This window comes from Triplophysa dalaica, chromosome 9, assembly GCF_015846415.1.
Source record: "Triplophysa dalaica isolate WHDGS20190420 chromosome 9, ASM1584641v1, whole genome shotgun sequence".
In the NCBI taxonomy this organism is placed as follows: Eukaryota; Metazoa; Chordata; class Actinopteri; order Cypriniformes; family Nemacheilidae; genus Triplophysa; species Triplophysa dalaica.
Window position 1 is genome coordinate 5065276 of NC_079550.1, and position 24369 is coordinate 5089644.

At 41.4% G+C, this 24369-nt stretch overlaps 5 protein-coding genes across 5 annotated transcripts; 3 read left to right on the plus strand and 2 right to left on the minus strand.

The window, feature by feature from the left end:
- Positions 1-2768: 2768 nt before the first annotated feature.
- Positions 2769-4689, plus strand: LOC130428113 (zona pellucida sperm-binding protein 3-like). Its single transcript, XM_056755977.1, has 8 exons — positions 2769-3377; positions 3453-3574; positions 3660-3763; positions 3837-4014; positions 4076-4193; positions 4266-4351; positions 4428-4516; positions 4602-4689. Exons 1-8 carry the CDS (start codon positions 2769-2771, stop codon positions 4667-4669), a joined length of 1374 nt encoding a protein of 457 aa, XP_056611955.1. The 3' UTR covers positions 4670-4689.
- A 2516-nt stretch (positions 4690-7205) lies between these two features.
- LOC130428114 (zona pellucida sperm-binding protein 4-like) lies at positions 7206-8999 on the minus strand. Its single transcript, XM_056755978.1, has 8 exons — positions 8693-8999; positions 8431-8618; positions 8260-8357; positions 8028-8185; positions 7727-7919; positions 7504-7651; positions 7348-7420; positions 7206-7276 (listed from the first exon to the last, which is right to left on the minus strand). The coding sequence occupies exons 1-8, from the start codon at positions 8997-8999 to the stop codon at positions 7206-7208; spliced, it is 1236 nt and encodes a 411-aa protein (XP_056611956.1).
- A 2173-nt stretch (positions 9000-11172) lies between these two features.
- LOC130428115 (zona pellucida sperm-binding protein 3-like) lies at positions 11173-13093 on the plus strand. The gene is made up of 8 exons (XM_056755979.1): positions 11173-11781; positions 11857-11978; positions 12064-12167; positions 12241-12418; positions 12480-12597; positions 12670-12755; positions 12832-12920; positions 13006-13093. The coding sequence occupies exons 1-8, from the start codon at positions 11173-11175 to the stop codon at positions 13071-13073; spliced, it is 1374 nt and encodes a 457-aa protein (XP_056611957.1). The 3' UTR covers positions 13074-13093.
- Positions 13094-15607: 2514 nt separating this feature from the next.
- On the minus strand, positions 15608-17401 carry LOC130428116 (zona pellucida sperm-binding protein 4-like). The gene is made up of 8 exons (XM_056755980.1): positions 17095-17401; positions 16833-17020; positions 16662-16759; positions 16430-16587; positions 16129-16321; positions 15906-16053; positions 15750-15822; positions 15608-15678 (listed from the first exon to the last, which is right to left on the minus strand). The coding sequence occupies exons 1-8, from the start codon at positions 17399-17401 to the stop codon at positions 15608-15610; spliced, it is 1236 nt and encodes a 411-aa protein (XP_056611958.1).
- A 2173-nt stretch (positions 17402-19574) lies between these two features.
- Positions 19575-21495, plus strand: LOC130428117 (zona pellucida sperm-binding protein 3-like). Its single transcript, XM_056755981.1, has 8 exons — positions 19575-20183; positions 20259-20380; positions 20466-20569; positions 20643-20820; positions 20882-20999; positions 21072-21157; positions 21234-21322; positions 21408-21495. The coding sequence occupies exons 1-8, from the start codon at positions 19575-19577 to the stop codon at positions 21473-21475; spliced, it is 1374 nt and encodes a 457-aa protein (XP_056611959.1). The 3' UTR covers positions 21476-21495.
- The last annotated feature ends 2874 nt before the right edge of the window (positions 21496-24369 follow it).

Consider the following 24369-nt stretch of genomic DNA (forward strand, 5'->3'; position numbering starts at 1 on the left):
TTCCGTACCCAACCCTACCCATTTGACAAAAAAGCTGAACCGCACCCGCATTACATCTACATGATGTAGACAAAACCATTTATTTTCTCACGCAACAATAGCCTATCAAAATATTAGGATAGACTGTATGCGTTTTTAAAGATGTAGTAACTAAATATGGCAGTGTTTCAGGAGAGACAACCAAGAGTGAATACACTAAAGTATTGTTAGCTAGATTGAAAATGTTGATTTAAATGGGGATACGGATAGAGTCCATCAGTTGGACGCGATTGGCTACAGAGCTCAACGCTGCGAAGCGTGCTGCAGTTAGAAAGCATCTCTTTAGGGAGATCTTGAACACAAATAAGCACAGGACCGTGTAAAAGCATATCAGCTGAGGTTAGTCGAAATAGTCTTGACTAAATAAATTGTATTATTTTTTCCGACCCGAACTCCAAATTGCACATGAATAATTATTCCACCATCAAATATTAGTGGTTTACCTGACGGTTGATGGTTTTGACACCATTCAGCCGAACAATGGTTCAAGAGAGGGAAAAAAAACTTTTAGATCATGGAAAAGTAATCACACATGGACTTGACATGGATGAGTTTGTGACAGAATTCTTTAAAATGAGAGGAAGTTATATTGCTGGGAATATTATTGTAATATGAATAGATACAATCAGATCCATAAATATTGGGACATCGACACAATGACAATGACCCAAAGCATACTGCAAAGGCAGGATGAATTCTGTTCACTCTCAAGATTTTCGGTAGCGGGTATAAACGTTTTTTTAATTTTAGTAATCAATTGGTTTAAGGCTTATTCGTTTCTGTTATTATTCCTTTATGAAATGTGATAAGAAAGTTGAATTGCGCCAAAGTGTGTTCGATAAACCCACCTGATAAGAACGATCTTGTGAATAATTATTATGTATTTTGTTTATCTGTGAGTTACAAAAAACATTTTAGCAATCATAACTTCAAGGGCAAATATACGTATAATAACTAAACGTAAATTAACTGCTGAAAGCTCAATATTAGCACGCGACAGTGGTAGGTCTGATCACTGACGCTGATGAAACAGCCTACAGAGAAGAGGTGCAGACTCTGTCACGTTGGTGTGATGAACACAACCTATCTCTCAACGTCAGTAAGACCAAGGAACTGGTGGTGGACTTTAGGAGGAGAGACAGAGAACACAGTCCTATCACCATCAATGGGGCACCAGTGGAGCGAGTCAACAGTTTCAAGTTCCTTGGTGTCAACATCACAGAGGAGCTCACATGGACCACTCACACCGAAGCCGTGGTGAAGAAGGCTCACCAACGTGTCTTCTTCCTGAGACGGCTGACGAAGTTTGGTCTGAATCGCCACATCCTCACTCGATTCTACACCGGCACAATAGAGAGTATCCTAACTGGCTGCATCTCTGCCTGGTACGGTAACAGCACCGCTCTCAACCGGAAAGCCCTACAGAAAGTGGTACGAACTGCCAGGCACACCGTCGGTGATGAGCTTCCCTCCCTCCAGAACATTTACACCAGACGGTGTGTGAAAAAAGCCAGGAGGATTACTAGAGACACTAGCCACCCGAGTCACGGTCTGTTCTCACTCCTTTCATCAGGAAAGAGATACCGCAGCATCAGAGCCCGCAACAGCAGACTACGTGACAGCTTCTTTCCCCAAGCATTCAGACTCTTAAACTCTTGACAATCCACTCATTAGCACTGCACTTTATCACCCACTAGCACGCACATCTTTATACATTGTCGTACTTTAATACACAATACATATCATTCACTGCACACTACGCACATTGTGTGTTTTCATTCGCTGCTATTTATTTAGCATATTGTGTACATTTGCTGCTGTGTATGATTATTATGTATATTACGTGTCATTTGTTGTATTCTGGTGTAAAACTTGTACAGAAATGTTTACTTTGTAAATGTGTACAAGAAATGTCTGTCATACTGCCATGTTGGTTGGAACTGCACCCAAGTTTTTCACCTACGGTTGCACCTGTGTATATGGTTGAGTGACAATAAAGGGATTTGATTTGGATTAATGCTTTGTAATGCTATGAATTGAAATCAAGGCACATCATAAAACACGGTCAATTTAAGAGCAAATGTTTATGTTACATTAGCTTTACAATAATTAACAACATGTTGAATTGTACATAAAGGTAAAAAATCTCTAATTTTTTTTACAAAAAAATGTATGAATGAATGGTTCCGTATACTGTGTTAGGCTATATGAGACTAGTCTTCTTTTTGATTGCACTTATGCTTTTGTTGTACTTATGCTGTCCTAATTGCTTCCATTATCTACCCCACTTGAAAGTCGCTTTGGATAAAAGCGTCTGCTAAATGACTAAATGTAAATGTAATGTAATGTACATGAAAGTCGGCTGAGACTGTTTTGCGGTCCTGCCAGGTATTCTGTCCCGTGGGCTAAGTCATATAGAAGTATCTGAAGTATCTGTCGCTGAGTGCATCGGAATCTTGGCGTCACCAGTGAGCCATCCGAGAATTTCTCGCCTTCTCTTTTATGAATACTGACGACTCTGACAAAGTACCGTTTTCTTCTACTACATCGTATGTAAGCTATGTTTGCTATGTATGTATGTTTCCATCTGCGTACTAAATGTCCAACAACATCCACCTGTTGCAAGCTGGATAGGTTAATGAACAAGTCTGGAATAGCATTACGCCAATCACTAGAGGGGCGGAGCCATCCTGATTTCCAGATGTATAAATGTTTATGCTGGGCGTGTAATGCTTCACGGAAACTCAAGCACAGCAATGAAGGTGCTGTGGCAAGCTGGAGTTGGTTTGGCGCTGGTGCTTGCATTTGGCTTGACTGATGCACAATGGCGAGGAAGATCAGCTCAAACACAGAAACCTAGTACATTTAGGCCTTGGTCTCAAATGCAAGTTCCTCAGCAGAGTGAAACCAGAATGCCTTCATCTCCCCAAACCAACAACCCCATGCTTGTGCCACAGAGATTTCCTTCTCAGTTTTCAATGCAGACTCCTGGTGTGGTTGGTGGAAAGCCTGGTCAAGATCCTCTTGGTGTTCAGTCTAAACAGCTTTTGCAGGGTCCCATGGAAAAACTGATGTGGACCTTTCCAAGCCTACCGGAAGAACCTGTCCAGCCAGAGATTCCTTTTGAGCTGCGGAACCCTTTGTCTCCCAATAGTGTAGGGGCTCAGTGCGGTGAGAATTCTGTGTATGTGGAAGTGATGGAGGACTTCTTTGGGACTGGACAACTACTAATGCCTTCTGGTTTTGCACTGGGAGGCTGTGGAGCAACAGGGCAGGACAACAATGCTAGAGTTCTCCTCTTCGAATCAGAACTGCATGGATGTGGCAGCATGTTAACGGTGAGAAGACTGATCCTCTTACCAAAAGTGATTTTAGTTTTGAATAATTCTTGAGTAACATTCTTGTTTCTTTAGGTGACCGAAGATGAGCTTGTTTACATCTTCTCCCTTGTCTATACTCCCCAAGAGTTTTCAAATGGTGTTCCTATTGTCAGGAGTAGTGGTGCTGTGGTCAGTATTGAGTGTCACTATCCAAGGTACGGTTCTGGGTTCAAGGTGGATGCATTCTCATGCGTGTAGTGAAAGACCTTGCGGTGACCAACCTTTTTCTATAATCTACAGAATGCATAATGTGAGCAGCAATGTCCTGGTGCCCACTTGGTTACCATATGCAGCTACGAAGGTTGCAGAAGAGCAGTTGGTCTTCTCCCTCAAGCTTATGACTGGTACGTATTATGTAGCTTTTAATAGTTTCAACCTAATTTTGTAGACCTTATCAAATTTTTTACCTTGAAACAGATGAGTGGCAGTTTGAGAGACCTTCAAATCAGTATTTCCTCGGTGACACTGTGAATATTGAGGCCTCTGTGAAGACGTACAACCATGTACCTCTCCGTGTGTTTGTGGACCGTTGCGTAGCCACTGTGTCCCCTGACGTTAACTCCGCTCCCAAATACTCTTTCATTGAGAATAATGGGTAAGACATGTACCCAGCCTATCCTAGAAGTATTCCACTGTTTAACTCGTTTCTTCACCAGGTGCCTGGTTGATGCCAAGTTCACAGGCTCGAGCTCTCGCTACCTGCCTCGAACTCAAATTGATAAACTGCAGTTTCAGCTGGAGGCTTTCAGGTTCCAGCAAGCTAACAGTGGGCTGGTATGTATTTGCCTTGGTTTTGAGTACATTCTTGTGCATTGTTTGGAAACACGAACCCTCTTGTCCTTGCAGGTCTACATCACATGCATTTTGAAGGCGGTTCCTGTAGCCACTGCAACAAATTCTGAGCAGAAGGCTTGCTCGTTCTCCCCTAATGGGTATGTTGCCCCCAAATAGCCTTCACTGGGTCAGTAGGTTGATGTTTATCATTGAGGATGTGTCTTTGTTTGGCAGCTGGGTGTCTGTGGATGAATCTGATCAGGTGTGTGGCTGCTGTGACTCCACCTGTAGCAGCAGTAATGCAAGCGATCAGATTCTTGGAGGTATGGGTTACCAACACACGGACTAACTAAAAGTGATTCTGATTATGGTCTTGGATGTTTCTCACTACTTGTCTGTTCTGAATAGATCTACGCTGGGAGCAAGCATCGGTTGGGCCCCTGAATGTGAAGGAATTTGGCTTTCCCCGACTGTAATTTGAAATGGCCATGAGGTCACGTAATGAATAAAACCTTTTAACTGATTTATACATGGTCTAGAAGTGGTCGTCCTTCAGGAAGTCTTGCATATCTCATTTACATGTGTTCCATTTTATGGTTCCGATTTGTCACTCCAAGCCCTTTTACCTTGTAAAGAGTACTTGTTAAAGCACTTTTACAGATTTTTGCTAGGAAATGCATGGTAGGTACAAAAAGCCTGTACCTACCCAAAAATAACATCCCTATACCCTGAGGTTAAGTGGGTGAACAATGGTGTGGAACTTTGTTTGTGATCTTAACTTCACAAACTGCAAAGTCTTCCCTGAATTAGATTTGGTTGAACTGGTTTCCAAGAATCAATGATGTTGACTTGATCAAGTTAAGATTCATTGTAGCAAAGACTCATGTAGTTTGTGAAGAACTCCATGTTAATGACATTGCTTCTCTAGCAGTTACTGCAATGCATATGTGGTAAGTGGTGTTTTAATAGAAGCTAGAGTCTTTCTTGAGTGACATTGCTGAAGCATGAAGATTAATTAGTGCCACTGTACACAATGTTGAACTTGGTATGCACATGCTATTAGATTTTCGCTTATCAACTTTGTTTAGTTGGTTTTAGTAAAGCAATTGACAACCACAGTGTCCAATTTCAAATTGTTTTTTGCAAGGCTGCTTTCAGTGAATAAACCTTTGCAATGTAAAAAGAATGCCTTTTTATGAGCCTTAACTGTACTGGACTTTTTATTCTGCGAATATCTTAAGGGGATAGTGATATGAACGTTTTGGTGCACATTCAAATGTCTGGTGATTTGGGAAAATCTACCTGCCAACTGTTTTTTGCCAAAACAGGCAGTTACTACTACACATATTTTGGTAACACTTCACAATGTGACCCTGGACTACATAACAGGTCCTAAAGTAGCACTGGAATATTTGTTGCATTAGTCAACAAAACATTGCAGGGGACGATTCTTTTCATGCCAAAAATCATTGATATGTGGTAATGATCATATTCCATGATATGTTTTGATATGTATCAACTTTATTTTTGTAAGTGGATGCTGCAAAGTAGCAAACAAAGATGGCCGGAAAAGCACCTACAAACTTTGCTCGCTGCTGCCCGCTCTTTGGGAATCTCTTTGTATTTGCTACAGTTGATACAAATTGAGTCATAATGAACGCAAAATGAACAACTGCATTTCTATCAACCGTAAAACGTAAGGCTGTTACTTACCCATATTTACAGCTTTTGTCTTTTCCATTTAAGATATTTTTCAGTTTAGTTTTAAACCGTTACTTTTACTTAAGCCGTAGCCAGTTTAATATCTTTAATATCTAATATCAGTTGTTTAATATCTTTATTGTAAAATACTAAGTAACAGAAATACTTTGTTTTCCCTTCATAACAAAATTTAATGTTTGACGGTAATCAATGCAAAACATTTAAGGGCAAATATACACAAACAAAAACGTAAATAAACTGCTGGAAGCTCAATATTAATGCTTCGTGTTCAAATTCTGTGAATTGAAAATAAAGCACAATATAAAACAAGTCAATTTAAGAACAAAGCAAGGTCAATGTTAATGTTACATTAGTTTTATAATATTTAACATGTTAAATTGTACATAAATGTCGGCTGCGACTTTTTTGCGGGCTAGCTTTGCATGGTTCTCTGTCCCGTGAGCTGTATAGTATAATGCAATGCTAGTCGCTTTAGATGAGAGCGACTTCCAAATGCATAAATTTAAAGTGCATTACCAACTTGTTGGGGATCGGCAAAAAACTGATTTAACCACTTCACACAACAGCTAGACATTAAAACTACAAAATATGTTTAACAGCTATGCTCAAGTACAGTACAAACAATTTGATAGTTTACAAAATTACAAGTAAATATTTCTGGATAACAGTTTTACATTAGTTGCCAAATGTAAGTTTTTATTCCCAAAGAGAAGGACAAAATGAATTAATGAAATAATTTAAGTGGTGGAGCTGATGCCAGGTTGGTTTTGTATGTGAATGTACAGTCGCGTTTAATACCAATGCCATAATGCAGTGAAATTAGTCAAAACATTATCTGAAGCATTTCTTCACCTTGATGTTGGGGTCAACGTTTATCAACAAATGCAGCTCTAAAATTGTATTGAACAAGTTCATTTTCTCAATGTTTAGACATCCCACATTCCCCTAAAAACTCCACTTATCAGGTCTTCATTTTCAGTTCCAAGGTAGAAAACAATGTATGGCATTTCAAACCTATCAGGGTTTTAAGTGTCACAGGGAATCGAGACCGTTAATGAATGTTGCACAAGCTTGCGTCAATGCATCTTTGGTCTGTACAGCTAGAAATCATCAGATATCAAGGTTTACAAGCACATCTCTGAACAGTCAACCTTCTGTGGTTTCCTTTAAAACCAGCACTTTCAAAACACTGCAATTGTCCTTGGGGGAAAAACTCTGAAAATGGCACGGTGTAAACAAATGCTGACAACAGGTGTAGTCTAATAACTTTATTAAAATCAGCAATGGAATTTACATCGTAAAGAAAACACCTCCACTGGAAACCACAGTTTCTTCACTCCTTTTTCCAGCAACAGCCCTCCCTGGAACACAAGAGAGGCAGATGAAACAGATGTCTTTTGATGTTGTATACAAACCAAAGTTAAACACCTACTTTTCCTGGCACAGCTCTGCTCACACGAACCAGAAGCAGTGTGGCACACCGCGGTACTACAGTGAATATAGATCTGACCAACAAAGAGAGCAGCTTTAGCAACAAATACAAAAAGGCAATTTAGAGGATACGAAAACGGCTGTGAGGAAATCATACAGTCTCCTGCAAAGGGGCCAGTGAAGATGGATCCACAAACGTGAACATCTTCACAACAAAGCGCTTGTAGTGGGTTGGGAACTGAAGACCAGTCGAGCCAACTTCAGGGACCAGTGCTGTCAGGTAACGGTCATCCTGGTAAGGACATCTAAAACAGAAGTGACAGTCAGGACTCGTTCACAGCACACAATCTGGACAAATGCTTCCCATGGATCCTATTCACCCATCAACTAGAAGATCCCACTGGGGTAGACTGAGAGGACTAGGGGCTGATGTCGCCCAACAGTGTCCCAACATCAGGACAAGATTCGGGTCAGTCCTCTCCAAAATGCGCACCTCAACATACACTGGGTCTCGCAGTACCTTCGTGACTGGATACTCATCCTCACCGTAGTAGGACGTGTACGCCTCATCTCCTGAGGATGAACACTTATTGTTACTGTCCCAGCTAGAGTTTGAGACCAGTGCAACAAAAGTACAACTCCTCTTGAGAAGCAACTTTTTGAAGACGAGCACATCATTACCTTCTGCACATCCTTTAGTGACACATTGGCCATTTGCCAGTCTAAGCTCCACCCTGAGGGGTCCAGGAGCAGCTACAGGTGGAGGAGCTGGAACGGTGTTGACCTCAACAACCAGAGCTTCCACAGCAGTGGCAGAATATCTACACTGGAAGAGAAGTCTAGACAACAAACAGTGAGCTTCTTCCATCCGTTCAAGAATTCACAGTACTGAGAGAAAACACAGATGACCTACTCAAATTGACTGTCCCTTGTGATTGAGCCAAGAGGTCCAATCCCCACTTCATAGGATGAAGTCATTCTGTTGTCATATACCACATAGCCATTTTCCTCCTGCAAGCAAAAACACGATTGACATCAAGTCTGTTCCAGACAGACTGTTCCAAATCATCATCAGCAAACTCACAGTCATGCTGGTGCCACAGGCGGTGACTGGAAACTGGTATATGACAAAGGAAGGCGTGGAACCAACAGGACCACAAGATGCTTCCTTTCCATCCAGCAGACGGACCGTGTCCAGACTCAACCGAGGCAAAGTAACATCTCTAGCCACCACCAGCACAAACTGACCATCTCTTATACACTGGACAGTCACTGTAGCGAGAGACAGAGAAAGTTCTCAGGTAATCAGCTTGGTAAGAAACATTTCACTTATTTAACACCCCTACCTGACATTCCATAATAACACTGCTGTCCATTAAAGCAGCAGTTTATAGCTTCACACTCTGCACCACTGATACCAGGTTGTCCACACTGGATCTGCTCATAATCAGCTACAGCACACTTGTCAAGAGTTTCTGACTGCACCACTGGCTTCTGAAGTGGAAACTTCTGAGAAAACTGTTGTTCAGTTTGATGGAAGACTGGAGATTGAGGCTCCTGGGGAAAATTACTAAACTGTGGCACGGCATAACAGAAAGCACAAAACCATGCACAAATAGCCAAAAGACAAACCATCCCTGTACTTCCTGCCATCCTGCCACAAGTAGACTCTCTAAGAGTCGTGTGTTTAGTCTTATATACTCTGTAAACCGGCAGTCAGAATTTGTTGTTCCTCCTCGATCAATTAACAATGATTGTTCTCCAGACCTGCTGGAAGCTATAAACCGGGTGAATTCTGTTCACTCTCAAGATTTTCGGTAGCGGGTATAAAAGTTTTTTAATTTTAGTAATCAATTGGTTTAAGGCTCATTTGTTTTTGTTATTATTCGTTTATGAAATGTGATAAGAAAGTTGAATTGCGCCAAAGTGTGTTCGATAAACCCACCTGATAAGAACGATCATGTGAATAATTATTATGTATTTTGTTTATCTGTGAGTTACAAAAAACATTTTAGCAATCATAACTTCAAGGGCAAATATACGTATAATAACCAAACGTAAATTAACTGCTGAAAGCTCAATATTAGCACGCGACGGTGGTAGGTCTGATCACTGACGCTGATGAAACAGCCTACAGAGAAGAGGTGCAGACTCTGTCACGTTGGTGTGATGAACACAACCTATCTCTCAACGTCAGTAAGACCAAGGAACTGGTGGTGGTCTTTAGGAGGAGAGACAGAGAACACAGTCCTATCACCATCAATGGGGCATCAGTGGAGCGAGTCAACAGTTTCAAGTTCCTTGGTGTCAACATCACAGAGGAGCTCACATGGACCACTCACACCGAAGCCGTGCTGAAGAAGGCTCACCAACGTCTCTTCTTCCTGAGACGGCTGACGAAGTTTGGTCTGAATCGCCACATCCTCACTCGATTCTACACCGGCACAATAGAGAGTATCCTAACTGGCTGCATCTCTGCCTGGTACGGTAACAGCACCGCTCTCAACCGGAAAGCCCTACAGAAAGTGGTACGAACTGCCAGGCACACCGTCGGTGGTGAGCTTCCCTCCCTCCAGAACATTTACACCAGACGGTGTGTGAAAAAAGCCAGGAGGATTACTAGAGACACTAGCCACCCGAGTCACGGTCTGTTCTCACTCCTTTCATCAGGAAAGAGATACCGCAGCATCAGAGCCCGCAACAGCAGACTACGTGACAGCTTCTTTCCCCAAGCATTCAGACTCTTAAACTCTTGACAATCCACTCATTAGCACTGCACTTTATCACCCACTAGCACGCACATCTTTATACATTGTCGTACTTTAATACACAATACATATCATTCACTGCACACTACGCACATTGTGTGTTTTCATTCGCTGCTATTTATTTAGCATATTGTGTACATTTGCTGCTGTGTATGATTATTATGTATATTACGTGTCATTTGTTGTATTCTGGTGTAAAACTTGTACAGAAATGTTTACTTTGTAAATGTGTACAAGAAATGTCTGTCATACTGCCATGTTGGTTGGAACTGCACCCAAGTTTTTCACCTACGGTTGCACCTGTGTATATGGTTGAGTGACAATAAAGGGATTTGATTTGGATTAATGCTTTGTAATGCTATGAATTGAAATCAAGGCACATCATAAAACACGGTCAATTTAAGAGCAAATGTTTATGTTACATTAGCTTTACAATAATTAACAACATGTTGAATTGTACATAAAGGTAAAAAATCTCTAATTTTTTTTACAAAAAAATGTATGAATGAATGGTTCCGTATACTGTGTTAGGCTATATGAGACTAGTCTTCTTTTTGATTGCACTTATGCTTTTGTTGTACTTATGCTGTCCTAATTGCTTCCATTATCTACCCCACTTGAAAGTCGCTTTGGATAAAAGCGTCTGCTAAATGACTAAATGTAAATGTAATGTAATGTACATGAAAGTCGGCTGAGACTGTTTTGCGGTCCTGCCAGGTATTCTGTCCCGTGGGCTAAGTCATATAGAAGTATCTGAAGTATCTGTCGCTGAGTGCATCGGAATCTTGGCGTCACCAGTGAGCCATCCGAGAATTTCTCGCCTTCTCTTTTATGAATACTGACGACTCTGACAAAGTACCGTTTTCTTCTACTACATCGTATGTAAGCTATGTTTGCTATGTATGTATGTTTCCATCTGCGTACTAAATGTCCAACAACATCCACCTGTTGCAAGCTGGATAGGTTAATGAACAAGTCTGGAATAGCATTACGCCAATCACTAGAGGGGCGGAGCCATCCTGATTTCCAGATGTATAAATGTTTATGCTGGGCGTGTAATGCTTCACGGAAACTCAAGCACAGCAATGAAGGTGCTGTGGCAAGCTGGAGTTGGTTTGGCGCTGGTGCTTGCATTTGGCTTGACTGATGCACAATGGCGAGGAAGATCAGCTCAAACACAGAAACCTAGTACATTTAGGCCTTGGTCTCAAATGCAAGTTCCTCAGCAGAGTGAAACCAGAATGCCTTCATCTCCCCAAACCAACAACCCCATGCTTGTGCCACAGAGATTTCCTTCTCAGTTTTCAATGCAGACTCCTGGTGTGGTTGGTGGAAAGCCTGGTCAAGATCCTCTTGGTGTTCAGTCTAAACAGCTTTTGCAGGGTCCCATGGAAAAACTGATGTGGACCTTTCCAAGCCTACCGGAAGAACCTGTCCAGCCAGAGATTCCTTTTGAGCTGCGGAACCCTTTGTCTCCCAATAGTGTAGGGGCTCAGTGCGGTGAGAATTCTGTGTATGTGGAAGTGATGGAGGACTTCTTTGGGACTGGACAACTACTAATGCCTTCTGGTTTTGCACTGGGAGGCTGTGGAGCAACAGGGCAGGACAACAATGCTAGAGTTCTCCTCTTCGAATCAGAACTGCATGGATGTGGCAGCATGTTAACGGTGAGAAGACTGATCCTCTTACCAAAAGTGATTTTAGTTTTGAATAATTCTTGAGTAACATTCTTGTTTCTTTAGGTGACCGAAGATGAGCTTGTTTACATCTTCTCCCTTGTCTATACTCCCCAAGAGTTTTCAAATGGTGTTCCTATTGTCAGGAGTAGTGGTGCTGTGGTCAGTATTGAGTGTCACTATCCAAGGTACGGTTCTGGGTTCAAGGTGGATGCATTCTCATGCGTGTAGTGAAAGATCTTGCGGTGACCAACCTTTTTCTATAATCTACAGAATGCATAATGTGAGCAGCAATGTCCTGGTGCCCACTTGGTTACCATATGCAGCTACGAAGGTTGCAGAAGAGCAGTTGGTCTTCTCCCTCAAGCTTATGACTGGTACGTATTATGTAGCTTTTAATAGTTTCAACCTAATTTTGTAGACCTTATCAAATTTTTTACCTTGAAACAGATGAGTGGCAGTTTGAGAGACCTTCAAATCAGTATTTCCTCGGTGACACTGTGAATATTGAGGCCTCTGTGAAGACGTACAACCATGTACCTCTCCGTGTGTTTGTGGACCGTTGCGTAGCCACTGTGTCCCCTGACGTTAACTCCGCTCCCAAATACTCTTTCATTGAGAATAATGGGTAAGACATGTACCCAGCCTATCCTAGAAGTATTCCACTGTTTAACTCGTTTCTTCACCAGGTGCCTGGTTGATGCCAAGTTCACAGGCTCGAGCTCTCGCTACCTGCCTCGAACTCAAATTGATAAACTGCAGTTTCAGCTGGAGGCTTTCAGGTTCCAGCAAGCTAACAGTGGGCTGGTATGTATTTGCCTTGGTTTTGAGTACATTCTTGTGCATTGTTTGGAAACACGAACCCTCTTGTCCTTGCAGGTCTACATCACATGCATTTTGAAGGCGGTTCCTGTAGCCACTGCAACAAATTCTGAGCAGAAGGCTTGCTCGTTCTCCCCTAATGGGTATGTTGCCCCCAAATAGCCTTCACTGGGTCAGTAGGTTGATGTTTATCATTGAGGATGTGTCTTTGTTTGGCAGCTGGGTGTCTGTGGATGAATCTGATCAGGTGTGTGGCTGCTGTGACTCCACCTGTAGCAGCAGTAATGCAAGCGATCAGATTCTTGGAGGTATGGGTTACCAACACACGGACTAACTAAAAGTGATTCTGATTATGGTCTTGGATGTTTCTCACTACTTGTCTGTTCTGAATAGATCTACGCTGGGAGCAAGCATCGGTTGGGCCCCTGAATGTGAAGGAATTTGGCTTTCCCCGACTGTAATTTGAAATGGCCATGAGGTCACGTAATGAATAAAACCTTTTAACTGATTTATACATGGTCTAGAAGTGGTCGTCCTTCAGGAAGTCTTGCATATCTCATTTACATGTGTTCCATTTTATGGTTCCGATTTGTCACTCCAAGCCCTTTTACCTTGTAAAGAGTACTTGTTAAAGCACTTTTACAGATTTTTGCTAGGAAATGCATGGTAGGTACAAAAAGCCTGTACCTACCCAAAAATAACATCCCTATACCCTGAGGTTAAGTGGGTGAACAATGGTGTGGAACTTTGTTTGTGATCTTAACTTCACAAACTGCAAAGTCTTCCCTGAATTAGATTTGGTTGAACTGGTTTCCAAGAATCAATGATGTTGACTTGATCAAGTTAAGATTCATTGTAGCAAAGACTCATGTAGTTTGTGAAGAACTCCATGTTAATGACATTGCTTCTCTAGCAGTTACTGCAATGCATATGTGGTAAGTGGTGTTTTAATAGAAGCTAGAGTCTTTCTTGAGTGACATTGCTGAAGCATGAAGATTAATTAGTGCCACTGTACACAATGTTGAACTTGGTATGCACATGCTATTAGATTTTCGCTTATCAACTTTGTTTAGTTGGTTTTAGTAAAGCAATTGACAACCAGTGTCCAATTTCAAATTGTTTTTTGCAAGGCTGCTTTCAGTGAATAAACCTTTGCAATGTAAAAAGAATGCCTTTTTATGAGCCTTAACTGTACTGGACTTTTTATTCTGCGAATATCTTAAGGGGATAGTGATATGAACGTTTTGGTGCACATTCAAATGTCTGGTGATTTGGGAAAATCTACCTGCCAACTGTTTTTTGCCAAAACAGGCAGTTACTACTACACATATTTTGGTAACACTTCACAATGTGACCCTGGACTACATAACAGGTCCTAAAGTAGCACTGGAATATTTGTTGCATTAGTCAACAAAACATTGCAGGGGACGATTCTTTTCATGCCAAAAATCATTGATATGTGGTAATGATCATATTCCATGATATGTTTTGATATGTATCAACTTTATTTTTGTAAGTGGATGCTGCAAAGTAGCAAACAAAGATGGCCGGAAAAGCACCTACAAACTTTGCTCGCTGCTGCCCGCTCTTTGGGAATCTCTTTGTATTTGCTACAGTTGATACAAATTGAGTCATAATGAACGCAAAATGAACAACTGCATTTCTATCAACCGTAAAACGTAAGGCTGTTACTTACCCATATTTACAGCTTTTGTCTTTTCCATTTAAGATATTTTTCAGTTTAGTTTTAAACCGTTACTTTTACTTAAGCCGTAGCCAGTTTAATATCTTTAATATCTAATATCAGTTGTTTAATATCTTTATTGTAAAATACTAAGTAACAGAAATACTTTGTTTTCCCTTCATAACAAAATTTAATGTTTGACGGTAATCAATGCAAAACATTTAAGGGCAAATATACACAAACAAAAACGTAAATAAACTGCTGGAAGCTCAATATTAATGCTTCGTGTTCAAATTCTGTGAATTGAAAATAAAGCACAATATAAAACAAGTCAATTTAAGAACAAAGCAAGGTCAATGTTAATGTTACATTAGTTTTATAATATTTAACATGTTAAATTGTACATAAATGTCGGCTGCGACTTTTTTGCGGGCTAGCTTTGCATGGTTCTCTGTCCCGTGAGCTGTATAGTATAATGCAATGCTAGTCGCTTTAGATGAGAGCGACTTCCAAATGCATAAATTTAAAGTGCATTACCAACTTGTTGGGGATCGGCAAAAAACTGATTTAACCACTTCACACAACAGCTAGACATTAAAACTACAAAATATGTTTAACAGCTATGCTCAAGTACAGTACAAACAATTTGATAGTTTACAAAATTACAAGTAAATATTTCTGGATAACAGTTTTACATTAGTTGCCAAATGTAAGTTTTTATTCCCAAAGAGAAGGACAAAATGAATTAATGAAATAATTTAAGTGGTGGAGCTGATGCCAGGTTGGTTTTGTATGTGAATGTACAGTCGCGTTTAATACCAATGCCATAATGCAGTGAAATTAGTCAAAACATTATCTGAAGCATTTCTTCACCTTGATGTTGGGGTCAACGTTTATCAACAAATGCAGCTCTAAAATTGTATTGAACAAGTTCATTTTCTCAATGTTTAGACATCCCACATTCCCCTAAAAACTCCACTTATCAGGTCTTCATTTTCAGTTCCAAGGTAGAAAACAATGTATGGCATTTCAAACCTATCAGGGTTTTAAGTGTCACAGGGAATCGAGACCGTTAATGAATGTTGCACAAGCTTGCGTCAATGCATCTTTGGTCTGTACAGCTAGAAATCATCAGATATCAAGGTTTACAAGCACATCTCTGAACAGTCAACCTTCTGTGGTTTCCTTTAAAACCAGCACTTTCAAAACACTGCAATTGTCCTTGGGGGAAAAACTCTGAAAATGGCACGGTGTAAACAAATGCTGACAACAGGTGTAGTCTAATAACTTTATTAAAATCAGCAATGGAATTTACATCGTAAAGAAAACACCTCCACTGGAAACCACAGTTTCTTCACTCCTTTTTCCAGCAACAGCCCTCCCTGGAACACAAGAGAGGCAGATGAAACAGATGTCTTTTGATGTTGTATACAAACCAAAGTTAAACACCTACTTTTCCTGGCACAGCTCTGCTCACACGAACCAGAAGCAGTGTGGCACACCGCGGTACTACAGTGAATATAGATCTGACCAACAAAGAGAGCAGCTTTAGCAACAAATACAAAAAGGCAATTTAGAGGATACGAAAACGGCTGTGAGGAAATCATACAGTCTCCTGCAAAGGGGCCAGTGAAGATGGATCCACAAACGTGAACATCTTCACAACAAAGCGCTTGTAGTGGGTTGGGAACTGAAGACCAGTCGAGCCAACTTCAGGGACCAGTGCTGTCAGGTAACGGTCATCCTGGTAAGGACATCTAAAACAGAAGTGACAGTCAGGACTCGTTCACAGCACACAATCTGGACAAATGCTTCCCATGGATCCTATTCACCCATCAACTAGAAGATCCCACTGGGGTAGACTGAGAGGACTAGGGGCTGATGTCGCCCAACAGTGTCCCAACATCAGGACAAGATTCGGGTCAGTCCTCTCCAAAATGCGCACCTCAACATACACTGGGTCTCGCAGTACCTTCGTGACTGGATACTCATCCTCACCGTAGTAGGACGTGTACGCCTCATCTCCTGAGGATGAACACTTATTGTTACTGTCCCAGCTAGAGTTTGAGACCAGTGCAACAAAAGTACAACTCCTCTTGAGAAGCAACTTTTTGAAGACGAGCACATCATTACCTTCTGCACATCCTTTAGTGACACATTGGCCATTTGCCAGTCTAAGCTCCACCCTGAGGGGTCCAGGAGCAGCTACAGGTGGAGGAGCTGGAACGGTGTTGACCTCAACAACCAGAGCTTCCACAGCAGTGGCAGAATATCTACACTGGAAGAGAAGTCTAGACAACAAACAGTGAGCTTCTTCCATCCGTTCAAGAATTCACAGTACTGAGAGAAAACACAGATGACCTACTCAAATTGACTGTCCCTTGTGATTGAGCCAAGAGGTCCAATCCCCACTTCATAGGATGAAGTCATTCTGTTGTCATATACCACATAGCCATTTTCCTCCTGCAAGCAAAAACACGATTGACATCAAGTCTGTTCCAGACAGACTGTTCCAAATCATCATCAGCAAACTCACAGTCATGCTGGTGCCACAGGCGGTGACTGGAAACTGGTATATGACAAAGGAAGGCGTGGAACCAACAGGACCACAAGATGCTTCCTTTCCATCCAGCAGACGGACCGTGTCCAGACTCAACCGAGGCAAAGTAACATCTCTAGCCACCACCAGCACAAACTGACCATCTCTTATACACTGGACAGTCACTGTAGCGAGAGACAGAGAAAGTTCTCAGGTAATCAGCTTGGTAAGAAACATTTCACTTATTTAACACCCCTACCTGACATTCCATAATAACACTGCTGTCCATTAAAGCAGCAGTTTATAGCTTCACACTCTGCACCACTGATACCAGGTTGTCCACACTGGATCTGCTCATAATCAGCTACAGCACACTTGTCAAGAGTTTCTGACTGCACCACTGGCTTCTGAAGTGGAAACTTCTGAGAAAACTGTTGTTCAGTTTGATGGAAGACTGGAGATTGAGGCTCCTGGGGAAAATTACTAAACTGTGGCACGGCATAACAGAAAGCACAAAACCATGCACAAATAGCCAAAAGACAAACCATCCCTGTACTTCCTGCCATCCTGCCACAAGTAGACTCTCTAAGAGTCGTGTGTTTAGTCTTATATACTCTGTAAACCGGCAGTCAGAATTTGTTGTTCCTCCTCGATCAATTAACAATGATTGTTCTCCAGACCTGCTGGAAGCTATAAACCGGGTGAATTCTGTTCACTCTCAAGATTTTCGGTAGCGGGTATAAAAGTTTTTTAATTTTAGTAATCAATTGGTTTAAGGCTCATTTGTTTTTGTTATTATTCGTTTATGAAATGTGATAAGAAAGTTGAATTGCGCCAAAGTGTGTTCGATAAACCCACCTGATAAGAACGATCATGTGAATAATTATTATGTATTTTGTTTATCTGTGAGTTACAAAAAACATTTTAGCAATCATAACTTCAAGGGCAAATATACGTATAATAACCAAACGTAAATTAACTGCTGAAAGCTCAATATTAGCACGCGACGGTGGTAGGTCTGATCACTGACGCTGATGAAACAGCCTACAGAGAAGAGGTGCAGACTCTGTCACGTTGGTGTGATGAACACAACCTATCTCTCAACGTCAGTAAGACCAAGGAACTGGTGGTGGTCTTTAGGAGGAGAGACAGAGAACACAGTCCTATCACCATCAATGGGGCATCAGTGGAGCGAGTCAACAGTTTCAAGTTCCTTGGTGTCAACATCACAGAGGAGCTCACATGGACCACTCACACCGAAGCCGTGCTGAAGAAGGCTCACCAACGTCTCTTCTTCCTGAGACGGCTGACGAAGTTTGGTCTGAATCGCCACATCCTCACTCGATTCTACACCGGCACAATAGAGAGTATCCTAACTGGCTGCATCTCTGCCTGGTACGGTAACAGCACCGCTCTCAACCGGAAAGCCCTACAGAAAGTGGTACGAACTGCCAGGCACACCGTCGGTGGTGAGCTTCCCTCCCTCCAGAACATTTACACCAGACGGTGTGTGAAAAAAGCCAGGAGGATTACTAGAGACACTAGCCACCCGAGTCACGGTCTGTTCTCACTCCTTTCATCAGGAAAGAGATACCGCAGCATCAGAGCCCGCAACAGCAGACTACGTGACAGCTTCTTTCCCCAAGCATTCAGACTCTTAAACTCTTGACAATCCACTCATTAGCACTGCACTTTATCACCCACTAGCACGCACATCTTTATACATTGTCGTACTTTAATACACAATACATATCATTCACTGCACACTACGCACATTGTGTGTTTTCATTCGCTGCTATTTATTTAGCATATTGTGTACATTTGCTGCTGTGTATGATTATTATGTATATTACGTGTCATTTGTTGTATTGTGGTGTAAAACTTGTACAGAAATGTTTACTTTGTAAATGTGTACAAGAAATGTCTGTCATACTGCCATGTTGGTTGGAACTGCACCCAAGTTTTTCACCTACGGTTGCACCTGTGTATATGGTTGAGTGACAATAAAGGGATTTGATTTGGATTAATGCTTTGTAATGCTATGAATTGAAATCAAGGCACATCATAAAACACGGTCAATTTAAGAGCAAATGTTTATGTTACATTAGCTTTACAATAATTAACAACATGTTGAATTGTACATAAAGGTAAAAAATCTCTAATTTTTTTTACAAAAAAATGTATGAATGAATGGTTCCGTATACTGTGTTAGGCTATATGAGACTAGTCTTCTTTTTGATTGCACTTATGCTTTTGTTGTACTTATGCTGTCCTAATTGCTTCCATTATCTACCCCACTTGAAAGTCGCTTTGGATAAAAGCGTCTGCTAAATGACTAAATGTAAATGTAATGTAATGTACATGAAAGTCGGCTGAGACTGTTTTGCGGTCCTGCCAGGTATTCTGTCCCGTGGGCTAAGTCATATAGAAGTATCTGAAGTATCTGTCGCTGAGTGCATCGGAATCTTGGCGTCACCAGTGAGCCATCCGAGAATTTCTCGCCTTCTCTTTTATGAATACTGACGACTCTGACAAAGTACCGTTTTCTTCTACTACATCGTATGTAAGCTATGTTTGCTATGTATGTATGTTTCCATCTGCGTACTAAATGTCCAACAACATCCACCTGTTGCAAGCTGGATAGGTTAATGAACAAGTCTGGAATAGCATTACGCCAATCACTAGAGGGGCGGAGCCATCCTGATTTCCAGATGTATAAATGTTTATGCTGGGCGTGTAATGCTTCACGGAAACTCAAGCACAGCAATGAAGGTGCTGTGGCAAGCTGGAGTTGGTTTGGCGCTGGTGCTTGCATTTGGCTTGACTGATGCACAATGGCGAGGAAGATCAGCTCAAACACAGAAACCTAGTACATTTAGGCCTTGGTCTCAAATGCAAGTTCCTCAGCAGAGTGAAACCAGAATGCCTTCATCTCCCCAAACCAACAACCCCATGCTTGTGCCACAGAGATTTCCTTCTCAGTTTTCAATGCAGACTCCTGGTGTGGTTGGTGGAAAGCCTGGTCAAGATCCTCTTGGTGTTCAGTCTAAACAGCTTTTGCAGGGTCCCATGGAAAAACTGATGTGGACCTTTCCAAGCCTACCGGAAGAACCTGTCCAGCCAGAGATTCCTTTTGAGCTGCGGAACCCTTTGTCTCCCAATAGTGTAGGGGCTCAGTGCGGTGAGAATTCTGTGTATGTGGAAGTGATGGAGGACTTCTTTGGGACTGGACAACTACTAATGCCTTCTGGTTTTGCACTGGGAGGCTGTGGAGCAACAGGGCAGGACAACAATGCTAGAGTTCTCCTCTTCGAATCAGAACTGCATGGATGTGGCAGCATGTTAACGGTGAGAAGACTGATCCTCTTACCAAAAGTGATTTTAGTTTTGAATAATTCTTGAGTAACATTCTTGTTTCTTTAGGTGACCGAAGATGAGCTTGTTTACATCTTCTCCCTTGTCTATACTCCCCAAGAGTTTTCAAATGGTGTTCCTATTGTCAGGAGTAGTGGTGCTGTGGTCAGTATTGAGTGTCACTATCCAAGGTACGGTTCTGGGTTCAAGGTGGATGCATTCTCATGCGTGTAGTGAAAGACCTTGCGGTGACCAACCTTTTTCTATAATCTACAGAATGCATAATGTGAGCAGCAATGTCCTGGTGCCCACTTGGTTACCATATGCAGCTACGAAGGTTGCAGAAGAGCAGTTGGTCTTCTCCCTCAAGCTTATGACTGGTACGTATTATGTAGCTTTTAATAGTTTCAACCTAATTTTGTAGACCTTATCAAATTTTTTACCTTGAAACAGATGAGTGGCAGTTTGAGAGACCTTCAAATCAGTATTTCCTCGGTGACACTGTGAATATTGAGGCCTCTGTGAAGACGTACAACCATGTACCTCTCCGTGTGTTTGTGGACCGTTGCGTAGCCACTGTGTCCCCTGACGTTAACTCCGCTCCCAAATACTCTTTCATTGAGAATAATGGGTAAGACATGTACCCAGCCTATCCTAGAAGTATTCCACTGTTTAACTCGTTTCTTCACCAGGTGCCTGGTTGATGCCAAGTTCACAGGCTCGAGCTCTCGCTACCTGCCTCGAACTCAAATTGATAAACTGCAGTTTCAGCTGGAGGCTTTCAGGTTCCAGCAAGCTAACAGTGGGCTGGTATGTATTTGCCTTGGTTTTGAGTACATTCTTGTGCATTGTTTGGAAACACGAACCCTCTTGTCCTTGCAGGTCTACATCACATGCATTTTGAAGGCGGTTCCTGTAGCCACTGCAACAAATTCTGAGCAGAAGGCTTGCTCGTTCTCCCCTAATGGGTATGTTGCCCCCAAATAGCCTTCACTGGGTCAGTAGGTTGATGTTTATCATTGAGGATGTGTCTTTGTTTGGCAGCTGGGTGTCTGTGGATGAATCTGATCAGGTGTGTGGCTGCTGTGACTCCACCTGTAGCAGCAGTAATGCAAGCGATCAGATTCTTGGAGGTATGGGTTACCAACACACGGACTAACTAAAAGTGATTCTGATTATGGTCTTGGATGTTTCTCACTACTTGTCTGTTCTGAATAGATCTACGCTGGGAGCAAGCATCGGTTGGGCCCCTGAATGTGAAGGAATTTGGCTTTCCCCGACTGTAATTTGAAATGGCCATGAGGTCACGTAATGAATAAAACCTTTTAACTGATTTATACATGGTCTAGAAGTGGTCGTCCTTCAGGAAGTCTTGCATATCTCATTTACATGTGTTCCATTTTATGGTTCCGATTTGTCACTCCAAGCCCTTTTACCTTGTAAAGAGTACTTGTTAAAGCACTTTTACAGATTTTTGCTAGGAAATGCATGGTAGGTACAAAAAGCCTGTACCTACCCAAAAATAACATCCCTATACCCTGAGGTTAAGTGGGTGAACAATGGTGTGGAACTTTGTTTGTGATCTTAACTTCACAAACTGCAAAGTCTTCCCTGAATTAGATTTGGTTGAACTGGTTTCCAAGAATCAATGATGTTGACTTGATCAAGTTAAGATTCATTGTAGCAAAGACTCATGTAGTTTGTGAAGAACTCCATGTTAATGACATTGCTTCTCTAGCAGTTACTGCAATGCATATGTGGTAAGTGGTGTTTTAATAGAAGCTAGAGTCTTTCTTGAGTGACATTGCTGAAGCATGAAGATTAATTAGTGCCACTGTACACAATGTTGAACTTGGTATGCACATGCTCTTAGATTTTCGCTTATCAACTTTGTTTAGTTGGTTTTAGTAAAGCAATTGACAACCACAGTGTCCAATTTCAAATTGTTTTTTGCAAGGCTGCTTTCAGTGAATAAACCTTTGCAATGTAAAAAGAATGTCTTTTTATGAGCCTTAACTGTACTGGACGTTTTATTCTGCGAATATCTTAAGGGGATAGTGATATGAACGTTTTGGTGCACATTCAAATGTCCGGTGATTTGGGAAAATCTACCTGCCAACTGTTTTTTGCCAAAACAGGCAGTTACTACTACACATATTTTGGTAACACTTCACAATGTGACCCTGGACTACATAACAGGTCCTAAAGTAGCTGTAGTGTATGGATCAAGCCATTCAACCTCTCACTCCCTTTTGTCTAGGTATTAAGATCACATCTTCAAAGACCATAGCAGACCTAGCTCCATGGGGTCTGGTTTTAGGGTTTAAACTCTCAAAGATAGTGTGATAACCATTTGGTTTCCCTGTAGGATGTTTACGACTCATAGACTTCAAAGCGTAAGTAATTACGTCTGTGTCTCATCTCTAACTTACCATCTGAGACCAAGCAGAGAAACTTCTGACAAATAGGAACTTATTTGATTTAAACTATTCCTCTCTGTAAATGTATCTAAATGTCTAGGTTGTGTGTTGTCGCTCGTGCTATTTTATATACTCCGTATTTGTTAGATATGCAAGTTTTGATTCAGGGTTCATTTGACGTATTCATACGTTCACAGTTCAATGCCTTGTATGTTTCATATATAACTACACATCTTTGAATTCCCTATATGATGAGCTATGTTATAAAAAACATAGCACACATCATACTATGCCCATAACTAAGTTTAGGTATTAAACGCAAACTGACCAAACTGTCAGAGCTATGCAAATGAGGTGCCATGAGAAACAAAGGATCTTTCTTAGGCCCCCTTTTCACTTTCATGGCATTGGCCGGCAGACCATCTGGGGGCAGGGCAGGTATGCATTTGAAACACCATCACCGAACAATGTTTTTAGTTGACTTTTGGAATCGGAAGGGAAAAGAAAGAGGACGAGGAGACACTCCAAGGGACTCCCCTCTGGGGAGTCCGTTAAGGCCATGGAACTCTGGACTCAGAACCCAAACTCAGCGTTTCAACAGGACTGCATTCTGAAACCATTCAAGATTTCCATCAACGCGCATACAGATATTGGTCCAACAACAATATTGCAAGTATCCGTTTCTAAATATAGATTAGCTGCGTTAAGATCGTGCCTCTTTGTTAAAGATGATTTTAATGGTTTTCAGACATGTTTTACCGGCCTCGCGGCCATGCCCTCTCACTCTCTCTCTCTCTCTCTCTCTCTCTCTGCGCATCCTAGCGCATTTGTGTTTCATGTATTTGTTTGTCTTCATTTTGTTTACCATGTAGAGTAGAGTTTAATAAAAACCCATAAAGGCATTTGTGATGGGTTCTCTTTGTTCACGCTCACAAACTTGGTCACTTAAACTGTGTTTCGATCAATGCTACCTCTGCTCTTAAATTTTGTTTGGTAAAGTCACGTTACTTATGGTCATGAGATAACGTTAGTGTATAAATCATTGATGCATTTGCTGGACGAATACATATAGGATTTGTATCACTATACTGCAAATCAGAATTGTAAAATATGTATGTGTAATGACGATTATTATACATATTTGCCTTTGAGCTAAACTAATTCCTTGACTGAATTTGACGTTTTAACAACTCATTTCATATATGTTTGATCTTGATAGATCTGGTGGAGAATCTTATTTGATGAGTAAACTCATCCGTAATTTAACAAGCAGCTAAAAACGCTACATAAATTGGTGGAGAGAATGCGGGCGCAGTTTTAAACCTTGTTTTGTGAGCAGAACTCAGTGATTATTCATGTGTGTTTTTATGTGTGTTTATTGAAACCAGATACTCTGTTAAATTGCACTTTGATATGTATGAATGAAGGTGGGGACCCGCCCACCTATCCTTAGCAGACTCTTGAGCTTCTCGCAAAGAAAACCTCAAACTCTGTTAAAGATTTAGTGACAGCATAAAGACGAAGAAATCTCTTTATAGTGCACTGTATTATTATTTTACCGCCTAAATTGAGCGAAGAAATCCTCTTTTAGAGCGAAGAAGACAGAGTGAGCGATGTTCCTCCCTCATCTTACCAAAGGCCTTATTTTTAATGCATAGCTTTAGGTGTTACTGATGTGAATTCCAGTGCTAATGAACTAAGCTATTGCGCTCCCTGGGGTGAACAATCAGTGTAGCTAGCTGATAATGTTTCTCCCATTA